This window comes from Atractosteus spatula, chromosome 14 (assembly GCF_055471065.1).
Source record: "Atractosteus spatula isolate fAtrSpa1 chromosome 14, fAtrSpa1.hap1, whole genome shotgun sequence".
Taxonomy (NCBI): Eukaryota; Metazoa; Chordata; class Actinopteri; order Semionotiformes; family Lepisosteidae; genus Atractosteus; species Atractosteus spatula.
In genome coordinates, this window is record NC_142719.1 from 4,073,109 (window position 1) to 4,088,324 (window position 15,216).

General features: G+C 41.2%; 2 protein-coding genes across 3 annotated transcripts in view; one reads left to right on the forward strand and one right to left on the reverse strand.

The window, feature by feature from the left end:
- s100pbp (S100P binding protein) overlaps positions 1 to 15,216 on the reverse strand; it is a 109,410-nt gene that overhangs the window by 73,422 nt on the left and 20,772 nt on the right. The window lies entirely within an intron of this gene.
- fndc5a (fibronectin type III domain containing 5a) overlaps positions 1 to 15,216 on the forward strand; it is a 42,903-nt gene that overhangs the window by 22,669 nt on the left and 5,018 nt on the right. For both annotated transcript variants that reach the window (XM_088932180.1, XM_088932179.1), the window contains exons 2-3: positions 6,831 to 6,946; positions 8,640 to 8,838. In XM_088932180.1, the coding sequence (XP_088788306.1) occupies positions 6,831 to 6,946; positions 8,640 to 8,838 (315 nt within the window). The remainder of the gene's footprint in view (positions 1 to 6,830; positions 6,947 to 8,639; positions 8,839 to 15,216) is intronic.

Below are 15,216 nucleotides of genomic sequence, written 5' to 3' on the forward strand. Positions count from 1 at the left end.
GGTCTGCTACAGTTCGTTCCTCAAACTAATTTCTTTCACTGTCCTGTGCTTCGGCTTTGCTTGGTTGATGCCATAACAGATATGCGTCATTTTTTCAATACACAGCAAATACTATAATTAGCTCCGTCACAACCATCAATCATATTTCACTGCCTCCGTTCAGAAGTATTTCTTTGTCGAAGCGTTCAAGAGCCACTCTGCACAGCCCTGTGTGAAGACAGGACCAAAAGTTAGTAGAAGTTTTTTCAAGCACAAAAAAAAACTTCTTATGTTTCTCAGTAGGTTATAATTAGATAAATTAGAAACAGGAATCCCAGTGGGAAGCGAGCTAGGATTTTCTCCACAGAGTATTGTCCTCCTGGGGGTACATGACTACAGCTAAGATTGGATTCTTAGCCATTATCACAGGTCCTACATTAAGATTTGATGCATCTGAAAAGCAATTAAAACACAATTGTTTTCTTCAGTGCACCATTCATGCGTGTAATGCAAAAATGCTTTTTTTTGCAATATGCAAATACAGGCCCTCGTTACATACCGTCCTTTAAGGCACCTACTAAGGTTGCTGTGGAGAATTTACAGAGCTTTGCAGATGAACTGTGAGAGTAACTTTAAATTTACGATACTAACGCAGAAATTAATATATTTCCAAGAGGCCATGAATAAACTGCTTGTTGTCAGACAGATTTGTTTTCCTTAAGGAGGTTACAGTCATCATGAATTAGTATTAGACGTTTCTGCTCATTCATTTGTTTCTTCAGACACACGTCCCCAGAGGTGCATGACTTTAATCTCATTAATATGTGATAATTAGCTCAATCCAGAATTAATTAGAAAGCGACCTGCAGTACCTTGCACATCTCCCTCACACTGTATTCTTAGGAATCGGTAAACAAACACGTGAGCACACAAGGAAATAAATGAAGCATCACAGGTCAACTGAAGTGGTCCAGTTTGTAGACATGCTCACAGATTGGATTGATTATTATGCATCTCATTTAGAAATCCAAAACCTATTTTCTTTTTTTTGCCTTTATGAGAGGGTGGCACAGTTGTGCAGTGGTTAGCATTGCTGCCTCACAGAGCTGGGGGTCCTGGAATCAGTTCCAGAGAGTTGCATGTTCTCCCCCATGTTTTTGTGGGTTTCCTCCAGGTGCTCCAGTTTCCTCCCTCAGTTCAAAGACATGCTGGTAGGATAAATGGCTTCTGGGAAAACTGGCCCTGGTGTGCATGGTCTGTGATGGACAGGCATCCTGTCTAGAGTGTACTCCGCCTTGAGCCCATTGCTTGCTGGTATACAATGAAGAGGTTAGGAAATTGATTGATGGATGGCTTCCCAATTTTTGAGCTTATAATTTCTGTGGATACGCTCTGGTTTCAGTAAATAACTGTATTCCAGATGTCAACACCGTTCCAAGCAATAACGAACAATTTTGAAAAAAATAGTTTTGCCAAGGCTTGTTTTCAGCTTCCCAGCGATGGAACGTTTCCAGGAGTGCTGTGCTGTTTAATTCTGGTGCGAAAACTCTGATCACAGGTATTTCTATAGGCAACTGACAGTTCTGACAGATCTGTGAGTTTAAATATATCAGAAAGAATGTTCCAGCTACTGTAAGTGGCACTCTCTGGTGGCAGACTTTTTTAGCTCTTACAGTAGGTATCCATGTGACAGCAGTGGCTCTTCCCCCAGAGGAAATCGACTATGGCAACTCACAGGTACCTCAGACTGCACAGTAACAAATTCTGCTACACCCAATGGCCAGGCCTCGGGCTGTGGGGTTCAGTGTTATCCGGATTCCAGGGGAGTTACGTCACCTCCTGTAATTGTCACGGAAACCGAAAGAACAGGAAGATCCTATGTGTAATGGCAGGAACGGGGCAAACACGGGGGTTTGCTCCGGGTTCGAGGTATCGGGTGGAGTCGGGAAAAAAAGACAAGAGCCTTCAGGCTGCAGACATGGGGTGACCTGGTGAGGCTAGTCTCTCGACATCCGATCCCAATGCCGAGTGAGGAGGATAGGGAGACCCGGAAATACTGTATATAGCCCCAGACAACAAGACACACTGGAAGAACAAGTAAAGTACAGAAAAACTAGGAACAGGACAGAGAAGGAGCACCCTCTAGATATAGAGGGCGTGACAGTACCCCCCCCCTTCAAGAGCAGCTCCTGACACCTTTTGCACAGCACTGGGAAGAGGAAAAACCTCATTTAACTGAAAGGAAACCTCCGGGAGTCCACGGCTGAGAGCTACCCTGTCCTCCACGGTAAAAGGTATTTTTACTTTATTGAGTAGAGGAAGGGGGGGCTTGCAGGGCTCCAGAGGAGCGAGACAAAAAAAACAGACAAAAAAATAAATCCTGATGAAACAGGGGAACAAACAACACATTAAAAAAATTACTCACAACAAATAGGGAGACCAGCTCTCCCTGGGCATGTAAGCCCAGACCAGAGAGACCAGCGGGCATGGGACAGGGAGACAGTGGGCGTGGGAGCCCGGGACAGGGAGACAGCGGGTGTGGGAGCCTGGGACAGGGAGACAGTGGGCATGGGAGCCCAGCCAGACAAAACCCGTAAAAAAAACAACTCACAACAATAAAACACGGAACCAGAAGCCAGGGAGGCCAGGGGACCGCTCGCGGGGTCCAGTGCAGGCTCGGCATTCTGTCACGGAAGCCGGAGGCTAGCCGTGGAGAGACCGGCAGAACAGGAAAGAGACAAGAGCCCTCGGGCTGTGGACGTGGGGCGACCTGGTGAGGCTAGTCTCACGACATCCGAACCCAATGCCAAGCGAGGAGGATAGGGAGGCCCGGAAATATATAGCCCCAGACAACAAGACACACCGGAAGAACAAGTAAAGCACAGGAAAACTAGGAACAGGACAGAGAAGGAGCGTCCTCTGGATGTAGAGGGCGTGGCAGTCACAGGTTCAATGCCTGGGCCCTTAATACCTAACAGAGCTGTACTATATGTTACTGTTTGCAAGTTAGAATTAAAACAGTTACCCAGGCTTGGAAATTTCTGTTAGAAGAGAGACTGCATACCGACATACCGGTAATACTCTAGTAGGGAAAACGCATTCTGAACTCTGCTGTAGCTCTTACCATACTTAAAATAGGCAGCATTGTATTATTTTCATATTATTTCATATTCTGTCATTTCTGTTGATTCCCAATCAAGCTTTACTGTGCTTTTCAAGCAGGATCTTTAGTTTCCCTCGTTTGTAAATTTCACAGTCATGTACAGTACAAAACCACTCAACCGGGAACCATTGCTTGCTCTTTTAAAACCTAAGCCTGGAACAAAGGCAAGCACCAGCAAAAGTGGAGCACAACGAACCATCTTCATATAATCCACACTGACCCGACAGAACAAATATTGGATTCTGCTTATTTTAAAAAACATAAGAGCTTTAGTCGTCTCTGCTTTTCTAACAGCAGTATTCTGCCAGGTTTTCCCACCCCCCGTTTCCCATTATTACCTCCCAGATTTATCCCCGTCTCTCCTGACCATTAACATCATCTGTAAAAATAAACTTGCTCGCACACCAGGGCTTCATACAGTCAGGGCATAATTCCATCTGCTGTTCGCTGTGACATTGATAAAACACTCCATCTTAAATCTGCATCCTCTACCATGTCAGCAGAAGACTTCTTTGGAATCACAGAAGTATTACTTTATATAGCAACTGGAAAGTCTGATTCCAGGGTAAACATCACTGTGGATTTGGGGGAATTTAAATTTGGGCATGAGGGTAACTTAATCAAGGCCATAACTTACAAAGAATGCAAAACGCTTTGCCAGATCTCTCAGTTATTCCTGTCCCTCATAACATCGGCATGTTTTCCAAAAATATCTTCCCATTTGCTGTTTTGATTTCCACGGTTCTGTTTCTTGTGGTTGATTTATCAGGAGTTTGAGAAAAAGAGGATCTGCAGTCTCAACATTTCCAGCTCTTTATCAATCTTTAAAATAACCCCCCTTTGACCTGGTTTCTAGTCCCTTATCAATAATGCATTACTGTTTTATTAAGATCACTAGGGCATGCAGTTTTGATCTTTCAGTGTGATGATGTTATTTCCAAAGAGCTAATATGAGGGTTTTGCTTTATGTGCTGTACTAAAAGCAGAGAATGGAAAGCATTCTGCGCTACAGGAAGAATTCTTACACGGGAGAGTTCTGGAATGCCACTCTGCTTAATACATAAACTCAATACAGGAGCTCTCACCCGTTACCTCCTGGACATTTTTAAGTGTCGGGGAGATGAAAGACACCAGATTTGCGACCATTCCATTTAGAAAATCTGAAGAAATGAAAAAAAAAATCCAATTAAGCCCAGAGTGTGTGCACACTGGAGTACGTGTGGAGTTCATGCAGTTAAAATTGAAAGTCCAGAAGGAGGTCAAACCCTAACCTTCAGCTAGCTTATTGCTCACTCTCCTGCTCGTTTCACAACACTCCCTCCTGTCTCTGCCCTTGCAGCTGTGGGGTACTGCTCCAACAACCTCATCCTTCCAGATTCTTCCATTTTTCCTTACATCCTTTTCCAAAGCCGATATCTGTTTTTCTAGCTCAAACCTCAGCACCATGTCAACATATTTAGGAATTTAAGAATTTTAGTGTGGTCTTAACGTACAGTTCTTTGTAGTCAACTTGAGTTCTGATGAAGAAAACACTTAAGAACTTTCTGTTCAATTTGTAACGTATACTGAAGGCAAAATGCAATACACTGCGTTCAGAATGTTTTCTCTCCTAGGAAAACAGGGTAGAATGCAGACATCCAGTAAATGGAGCAAATGGTTCCCCTTAAAAGCAAAGAAGAAAAAGAATAAGCAGATTCTTCTTGAAAAGGGGTAATAAAGAATTAGAGGTCAGATGTAAGATGAAGAGATACAGGAACACTCTGATGAGAGAAAGGAGATTCCTTTAGGAGCTTTTCATACCAAATGCAGGAACCTGATGCGCTCACCCCTGCAGCCCTCTAGAAGGGAATATCGGGCTGACTCACACAGGTTACAGCAGTCTTTAAAATTCAAATGCAGCAAACAGTGTGTTTTCACGCAGACCATGTGTAATCAGCTCTTCCCGTGTCAGTCTCACCCCCTGCGTGAAGCACTCTGTATGCACTGTAGTGCACCTCTTCTTGAAACCCGCCAGCCGTGTGTCAGAGGAGTGCAGCCTACCGCCATTCCACATGGTTTGACAATTACAGAGTTACAGCTGTAATCAGGCCTTGAGCAGCCCTGGATACAGGCTCTGAAACACCATCTCTGACTTCCCATCAAACATGTATTTCCGGTGAGGTATCCTCCTCGAAATTCGAAATGTATGATATGTATGTATGTATGATTTGAAATGTATGATAAATATATATAAGAATATATATGAATACCAAATACAGTATATACCTGATCTGTAAATGCTATTCCCAGTTATAGTAGCATCACAAAACCTAGTTTTGAAACATTTATTACACACCCATGCTTTCTCTGTCGCTCTTCTGAGAGGGCGCCTGCCTCCTTGATTTAGAAAAGAAGACCAAAAACAGATGGGAATGTCCAGATGAGCTCTCTTTACTGAAGCTTGTTTATTACAAGAGACACCTACGGCCTAAGCTGTAGGATGATCACTTCACACAAGGAGTAAATCACACAAGGTGATACTGTAAGCCGTCTGCAATGAGTGACTCTGGGGAGAAATGCATGATACAGACAGAAATCAAATTGCCATGTTCAGGCTAAGTCTAGGATGTGCACAAATACTGTAGTCCTGAAAGGATGTTAAATCATGAAAGCAGCTTTTAAAATGGCATGCAGTGAAAGTAGGCGATGAAGGCAAATGTTGTGAGCTAGATAGTACAACCAGTCCTTGTTCAATTTGCAGAATGCTGGTCTGCAGAAAACCCGGCTGTTTTATTCCTGTTGGTGCTCTTTTCAGGTATAATCTTTCACACAAGGCTATTGTGAAGGACTTTCCTATGGATGTTTAAACAAGAACATATCGAGCGAGAGATAGCGTACAATAATAATAGTATGTACGTGCAAAAAATCTCTAATATAATTCCTTGGGAATCGAAGTGTGGGGCAGGTGAAAATAATTTCAATAGCTCTGTTCTGAAATACAATGAAATGATCTGAAGATCTGCACAATTTACAAGCAGACCTTACCTGAGGTGACTGCAAGAAAATCTCATTAAAGGTAGTTTGAATAAGTAACAGAATTACATGTCTATTTATCATTGTTAGAGATGCTGTGTTTTTAATAATATAGCAACTGGCTCTGTTTCTTTGTTTACAGGTACACTCTGGCTGGTTGATTCACTGCTTTATCTTGAATTTCCTTTACTTTAAGCCAGACACATCCACAAGTAAAACAGGTCACGTGTCATGCTGTTATTTCCCTGTGCAATTTAAAGCAGACAGTAGCAAATTAAATTACACGTGTGTCATCTACATGGTGAAATAAAATAACACTGCATTAGTAAATCCACTTCTGGTCAGACATTTTCAGGCGTGGAAGCAATCCTTCCAACAGACATTTGACCACATCCGAACCACTCTGTTCACCTTGAAACAAGAACACAGAAAGGGTTACAAACGAGAGAAGGCCATTCGGCTCATCTAGTCTGTTTGGTAGTTTCGTTTTTTGTAGCAGAATCTTTCAAAATAAAATGATAAACTGCAGAAAGATCGAAAGTCTGGAGTTTTCGGAGCTATTGCCTCTATATAAACATCCCTCTGGTGGATCATTCAAAAAAACCAACAGTGAACAGTTCATTGATCTGTTCCTCCTTCTGCTTGTTTCTCTTGTTCCTCTCTCTTGCTGGTTCAGACAGCCTGATGGCCCCTGTCAATGTCACAATCAAAGCACTGAAGGCCAATTCCGCAGTGGTGACATGGGACATTCCGGAGGGAGACATTGTCATCGGCTTCGCCATCTCCCAGCAGGTAGGAGCGTGCAGCCAGGATCAGAAGCCTGTGATCTAAACACTCCTGCTGTTTCCAATTAGCCTCTGATGGGAATGCAAAACTGACAAGGAAGCCGCTTGAGGGCTGAAAAGATGCTGCCATCTCGCATATCTCAGTCGGGAATTGGGCTCTTGTTCCTGGAACGCCACTTTGCATGACAGCAATCATTAGAGGAAATGATTGGCTTCTTGTGTACATTATCCATGCACAAACAATTCACTTTGTTAACACTGTTTGCATGAATACCCCCCCCCAAAAAAAAAGGTGGGGGGGTTCCTCAGTTTTCTATGGTTTTACCTTTTACTGGTTACTTAAGCTTTACCATAACCTATCTATGATTTACCATTCTATTACCAGGATTTCACTGTGCTTTACTAAACCTGACTCTGCTTTTACAATGGTACACCATAGTACAAATTTCATAAGTGGTGGAGTCAGGGGAGATGTGTAATCCATGAGAAGACTGTCCTTTATCTAAATCCCTGGTGCACACATCCAAAAGTATTGCCTATAATTGGCCAACATTTAAAAACTGTTAGGAAAACTGATATGTTTGTTTTCTTCAGTTAGGCATATAGCCAGACGTGTCAATTAGCGATGATACAGCTATAGTACTCTCTCATCTTTAAAAACCAGCTGTGCAGCACTCCAAGGTGTTGCAGAGTTTCTGTCACAATTAGGCGACTCAGGAGCCGGTGTTATAAGATGCACCGAGCCAAAACAAAAACTAGCACACGCTGCAGGGTTTCATGTCTCTCAAGGATCGCTTGAATAATGCTTCCAAAGAACTTAATCCAAGTCAATCAAAGCTACAGCTGTGCTGAGCTCTGCCTTTTTCAATCTTCAAGTGCTTAACAAATGGCAGGTTTAGACATTAACACTTGCAGTTAATAAATGGTAAAGATCTCTTCACTTCCCTATAGCCCAAATAGATGATGTTTGTAACTGTGTGTCCCTCTTAAGCATCACCCTTTATTTACCCTTGAAAATAGTGTAATTAACAATACCAGGGCCCACAAGAATTCCACAAGTGAAATTAGGCTATTCAAGAGTCAAACTAGTTTCCAAGGTGACAAGAAAGAATTTATCAAGTAAAAAGTCCATAATTACAATGGAACCACTGGGAGAAGCTTGAGTGCTTCTGCTTCTTCTGCTTAAAACTTCACTGTAATGCATGGACTTCACCCTGGGCCCTAGTCAGAACTTGCACTCACACTAGATGATGTATCTCCACACATTTAAGTGGTGTTCATATATTGATTTATTTACAGTGATACACAAAAAGTGTCCATTATTAATAGAACTGTGACCAAATGTGATCTCTTGTTAAGCCTAATTAACAAGAGCATAATTTCCCAAAAAAAAGAAATGTTTCAATAGTGATGGAAATAATAAGCATGTGAGAACAACAGAATAATAGGAAGACTATAGACAGCAATAGAGGTTGTCCATCAAGATGCAGAGAATTTCACATCATGTGAGAAAGATTGCTTTTCTAAAGTTACACCCAGCATTGTAGCCCTACAAACCACAAATCTGTAAACAAAAGCATCCAATGCTAATTGGAATGTGAGGGTAACCACAGACTGAACTTTACACTGAGTATGCAACTTAAACACAAAATTAGGCCCAAATCCCACTGCTAACACCACTGTTGCCCGTGTGTCTACAGAAGAAGGATGTGCGAATGCTGAGGTTCATTCAGGAAGTGAACACCACCACCCGCTCCTGTGCTCTCTGGGACCTGGAAGAGGACACGGAATATATTGTGCACGTCCAGTCCATCAGCGTGAGTGGACCCAGCCCAGCCAGTGACCCCGTCCTCTTCAGAACGCCAAAAGAAGCAGAAAAACTGGCCTCCAAGAGCAAAGGTAAGAGAGGAGTTTTTTTTTCTTCGTTCCTAGAATGGCAAGGAGTGTGTTTTTAGATATCAGGCAAGCACCATGTGTCTGGGTCTCCTCAAAGTAGCAGAAACCCAAGCTAGTCCGTTCAATTGAGTTACGAAATTCCTTTGTAGAAAGCAAAGTGCTTGTAAGGGAGACGCAAAGGACGCTAATTCACAAGAAACTTGACAAGGTCCACTGACCAAGATCAACCAAACAAGCAAGGTGATCCAAACAACCTTCAAATTATTAGTAACCTTGCTTCTGTTCTACTTTTACATGCACATTTTGAAGGTGAGAAGAAATTTTAATGCTTGAGAAGATTGCTCACCTTCTTTAAAGCTGAATATACAGTAAAGTTGATTACACTGGACATTTTTGTATTGCTTAAGTCAAAGGTAATGAATTCCTAGGTGTCAAGGCTCTTGTTTAATGGTGCTGACGGTTAGCAGGCAGTTTTTCTCCATAAGTTATCCTAGAACCTGCACAATCAATCCGCACTGAGGTTACAGTCAGTAAAAAACACAAGGTTTATCCCTTGCTTCCATGACTTTGTACACTATTTTAAGATGTGGCTGTTTCAAAATCAGATTTCCCAAAACGGACAACAGAAAGGATGCTAGATGTCATGCAAATGCACCCTACACGAAGATCAATCACCAAACACAGCACCAAGTCAGCATTAGAAAGTCTATGGGGAAACAGTCACAACAAGTTTCAAAAATGGCATTAGCATTTAAAATATATAATTCCCTGTGCTCTGTAGAAAGCTAGCGAGCAGTGTGTTCAGCACTTTGTGCACAACTATCATTCCTGAACGGTGCCCAGTCTGACGGCCTCCTAGAAGCAGTGCATTTGATTGCAAATGATGTCTGTAGAGCCCTTTTATTTTTAATACACAACAGCTGGGAAAAACTCTCGCCTCATTTGAAATAATTATGTCAAGGTTTTGCTGCTTATGACATAAATTAGAATTGGTGTATCTTAAATTCAGATTTTCTAATCACTGTTACACCCAACCATCACAAATTACAGTTCCAGTACTTGTCAGCTTTCTTCTGGGATCTAAAAAATAAAAACCTGCATTTAAAAACATAATCCCCATAGTTTATTGATTCAGTTGTGAGATTGCCATATTAGTAAATTAACTAGCATTCTGCTCTTGAGGGTAAGCAAAAAGGGGAGAATTCTGAAGCTAAAAGAGCACTCTTCCTAGCCATGATGCCTTGAAAAACCATATACATTTTGCATTCAATGAAATGTCCTGACTGAATTGCACTGAGCTTCTTCCCATGTATATGACTTGTTCTTACTTTCACCTGCCCCGGCTTGATAAATCATTTGTCGTGTGTCAACAACTGTTTTTGCCTTGACAAGGTGATGAATTTCCCTCCTAGGCTGCCAGGGTACAAACCAAGGGCCCCTTTGGCAGCTCAGCTCCCAGTACCATCAGGCAGACAGGCTGATCAGTACTCCAGGAGAGAGGTGCTCACAAGCACCCTCATTGACAGAGCACAGCAGTCCGTGTGCCAGACAGCTCCCTTTGCTTGTTCACGCCACCTTTACATATTTCAAGCACAGGGAGATACTAAAAAGAATTCATCAAGCATTTTCAAAAGACGCAGTTAAAGAGGGATGTTCAACATCTCAATTTCAGTTTGACTTTCATCAGAAGGTATGTGCAACATCTTCCCGTGAGCATACAGTACAAAAAAAAAGCTTAATAATTGGTCCCCTTGCAATATGTAATCCATATTAGTTCAATGAACTTGAGCAAGTGGAAAGGAGGATCAAAAAATGGATGAAGAGAATGTATACACATTCTGTGTTTGTGTGAGGTGGCAGTCTTTGTGGTCCCAGTGCTCGCAATGTGGTTTAACGATTTAACTATTACAATTCTTAATTTTTGCAAATACAAACCTTAACCTGTTAAAATGCCAAATAAGTTCAATTAGTTTCCCAATTAGTGGAACATCTGGTGGTCTTGAGCGCATGATTATGAGAGTAATGGCACTTAGTCCTGCGGGAAAGGCAAGGTGACAAGAAAGTTAGAACAGACAGATATGTTCTTCCCACAACCACCTGCTGGAGCCACTAACCCTTTTACATGCAGCAGTCTGTGTTCTGGAGAGTCAGCTTTGATTGGAGGAGCAGGATGCCTCACTGACATTGCAGCAGTCTGCAGATTCTTGATAAGTCACAGAAACTGCTGTTTTTCTGAAAGCTGAGAGCACAGGAGGTACTCTTGCGATGGTGCACCAACCTTGAAATCCCAGTCACATTTGGCTAGTGACATGACCTAGCCATCCAGCTCTGGCTGTATTAGGAGCAAGAACTGGTCTGAGTCACTCAGAAGCCCCAGGAGCACCTCTTAACATGAACAGCCATGCATGTCAGGAGCAAATTACAATGCTCCAATCTTGAAGCAGATCTTTCAAAAAGATCTGGACAAAATCCTTGGATCTCTGCCTCTGGCACCCGAACAGTCTTGCCCCCTCACTCCAACCCAGTTCAGCTCATTGGCCATCAGTTTGACTTAATCATAACTGAAATCAGAACCTCCAGTCCTCCTCTGTGCGTTCCACCAGCCTATGTAATGAATCGTGAATAACGTGTAAAATATACAAATGAAAAATAAATGCATAACCATGAGAGCCACTTGCAGGTCTGAAGACTAGGTATTCATTTGACAAATTATTTAATTATCAGGAGCCCGTAAATGTTGCTCACAAATTAAACTGCAACAGCAACAATTATATAAGCTTATTATCATGGGGGACAATAATGAATATGTATTGTTTATGCATTTTTCAATTGTCAATGCATTACTGCTGGACTGGCACTGTTTCTGTGTAATGTCAGACAGCAGGATGTATGAAGCTGTACGAAGTTTATTTTGTCTTAAACAGTAATTATTACAAGACAGCAGAGTCTGAAAACTCTCAGCTTGAGAGTCCCCATGGACTAAATAAACATGTTGCTGTACCTCTTCATGAGGCCACTCATTTTTCAACTTTTTTAAGGAATTTAATTGCATTAGTTTAATGAATCTCTTTGGTTCGGTTTCCTTTTGGAACTCTCTCAGGAATGGAGAAAAGATTAGCTTTTAGGGAAAGTCTATTTGTCAAAGCCTCCATGAATCTGCTCTGTATTTAATTCCTCACCGGGTGTGACAGGAATAGGATTCCTTCACCCCGCAGGGCCTGAGGTGTGACTGCCAATGAAAGATCTGGCCCTGAGATCGTTAATATGTATTAGTGAGCTCTAGATAAGAAGGGAAAAAAGCAGCAGGATGAGATTACTGTGAAATCGGCAGGGATTCATGGGAAATATGCCTGCACGACACCAGCCTCTTCAGTTTCTTTCCTCCACAGTATCAGATAAAGAAAGACTAATTTCTGAATGAGATGGAAAAGAATAACAAAAAAGAGGGGGACTTCAGAGACCTCTGGGGGGCGCAGTGGTGCTGGTGGTCTGGGAACAGGGGGAGGAGGAGGCTACAAAACCCCCCAGAGAACAGTGAATGAAAGGAAAAATGAAACATGAGAGTAGGACAAGACAATTTCTTTATTTTTTACACTTGATCAGCTTCCAGCATCAACTAAAGGTCTTGTAGCTGAGCTACTCTGACAGTAGCTCCCTGCTCAAGGAATACGCTTTAAGCTTTGCTGGGCTGTTTTCGTGTTGCCTCAGTGCCCATAGGCTAGACTAGAGCCTAGAGTCAGGCAAAGGGCACACAGGAGCGTTTAAGCAAAGCAGTGTAACAGCAGGCAGCTTAGGAATCAGGACCACAAGTCTCCTCATTGTTCGCTGTTAAATCCACTCTCACAGTGTTCACTCTGAGTGTGAGCCAGTGGCCACAGATAAGTGGCTCGAGCTGATCAGTGAGAATTCTACTCAATTCAATTCCCCACAGAAGAAAAAAAAAATCACACAAGTATCTAATTGGCAATTATGTACATCCATCCACTTTCTAACTGCTTTTATCCAATATGAGGTATTGATAGTCTGTCCCAACAAGTGGTTCTTTACAATATTGTTAAACATAATAACATTCCCTACAAAATCAGTGCATTTAGTGAAACGCCAAAATGTTTAAAGGAAGGAAATTATGAAAAGGTTTGTCATAGATTATGAGGCTTGGTTAAAGGTTTCTTATTATGAATTGTTTTCTATATAGTGCCTTACAAAAAGAATTCAGACCCTTCTCCTGGTGTCCCATTTTGTGAAATACATATGCTTTTTTTAAACTCACCATTTTACTCGGAGCCTGAATGCTTGAACTGCAGACTTGTCTGAAAGAGTTCCCTTGGTCTTCATGGTTAAATCTTTGCTTGAAATTCACTGCCCGACTGAGGGACCTTTCAGAGACATTTGTATTTATTCTGAACCATTATTGCACACAGACAGAGGCCACTCAACTAATTGTGTGGTTCATTAGGGTAATTATGTGCATCAAAAGTAATTTAGGTTTGCCACAGAAAAGGGTTTGAGTACTTATGCAATCATGACTTCCATTTTTCATATTAATGATCTATTTACTGATTTCTTTCTGTTTTTTTTTTGCTTTGAATGCATTGCGTTGGTTGTGTACCTAACCACTATCTTGACCACAAGCTATGAAGCAACAAAATGTGAGAACTACAAAATGGTTTTAAAGCTTTTTGCAAGGCATTGTATACTATATAAACAACCTGTTTAATCATCCCTGTTAAAGGATGGCTTAATTAGAGCACACATCATTTCAGTATCCAGAATGTCAAGCCCAAAGGACTGATAAACCAGCTGATTGAGTGTTAATAAGAAGCATGTCAATTTTCTTCTGCACTATGATTTTTCTAAAAGACCTCTAGGCATTATTTCAGCCATATATCCCTTGTAGGTCCACCTTCTAATCTGAGGTAAATAATGCTTTAATTCGGGTTTGGACACAAAAGAGCGCTATCTCCATTTTAAGTTAATGACGTATTAACTATTCAGACTCCTCTGGACGGAACTGTCACAAGGTTTCCTACATACAAGAAGTGTCTGCGTCAGAAAGCGAATCCAAACACCAGGAGATCATGCATTTGATAAGACAGGAAACTGAAACAGCATACTTGCAAAGTGTCATAATTACTGTATTAATGTTACTTAAGGGTACAAATGAGAACTGTGGTGGATAAAAAAAAACATTAGAACTTCCATATTTCCCAGGGGTTTATGTTCATAAAATAGTAAGGGTTTAGCCTGCTGCAGCAGAATTCTTTTTACTAACTAACCTCAGCCTTTTAATAATGCAGGAAAACAGATGAACTGATTGCAGGAAATAAAGGCAAATGGCTTTTCCTGAGTGTAAACCTAAATCTTCCAAATAAAAAGGGAGCTGGTGTGTTTCCTTCCTTTTTCCATCACTTTATTCTCTCTCTTTTAAGGAATGCTACACATAATTTTAATTATAGTTACAGAGATCCTCATACTTCAGGCATCTTTATCTAAAGGCTGACAAAAATGACCTTCTTTCTCAGAAATTACTTTAAAAAAAGGGAGCTTGAATATGTCAGCTAATTATACAGACATTAACCTTTATACTATCACAGCCCTAATATACTAATTAAAATGTTCACATGCAACGTGCTTACTCCAGTTTTCCTGCACAAAAACAGCAGATGTCAAGAATCTTTCCTGAGCTGTGTACATTTTTAAAAATAAAATCTTAGTATCTTAAACATAGATGATACAATGAGCATGCAAATATTTGAGACTTTATATAAACAATGATCTGCTGATTTGTAGGCATTGTATATTGCAAAAATCAAAATATCAAAGAGCCAAATCAGTTTTAGTTAAAAAAACAAAGAACATCCACAAATTAAATGAGATAATGATCTAACAATGCTGGTACCCTCTAGATAAGATCACCATGAACTTCTGTTGCATTGGACTGTGATTTTCATACACCACTGAACCGCATTCAGAGACTGTCAGTGTAGCCCGATGGCGCAGCACTTGAAACTATGTTGGAAAGGTTCACAGCACTTCACCACAGAAAAATACTGCAAAGTCAGCAATTTGTGTGAATTATTTTTTCTTACAGACGAGATTCTGTGAGTCATTAGGTCAATTGAGTAGACTGCAGGGATGAGCTCTAGCCACTTATACTGTCTGTGGCCACCAACTCGACACTGGCTCACACTCAAAGTGAGAGTGGATTTAACAGCGAATAATTAGAAGATCTATGGTGGATCTTTGGAATAATATGCCCCTACATATTGCAGCAGTAGATTTCCTGAGATCCTTCAAGAAGTAAATGATGATTCTCAGATTAATTAGCTACCAGCAACCTTACAAACAATATGGGTCAAACAATCCCATGTACAGTCATAG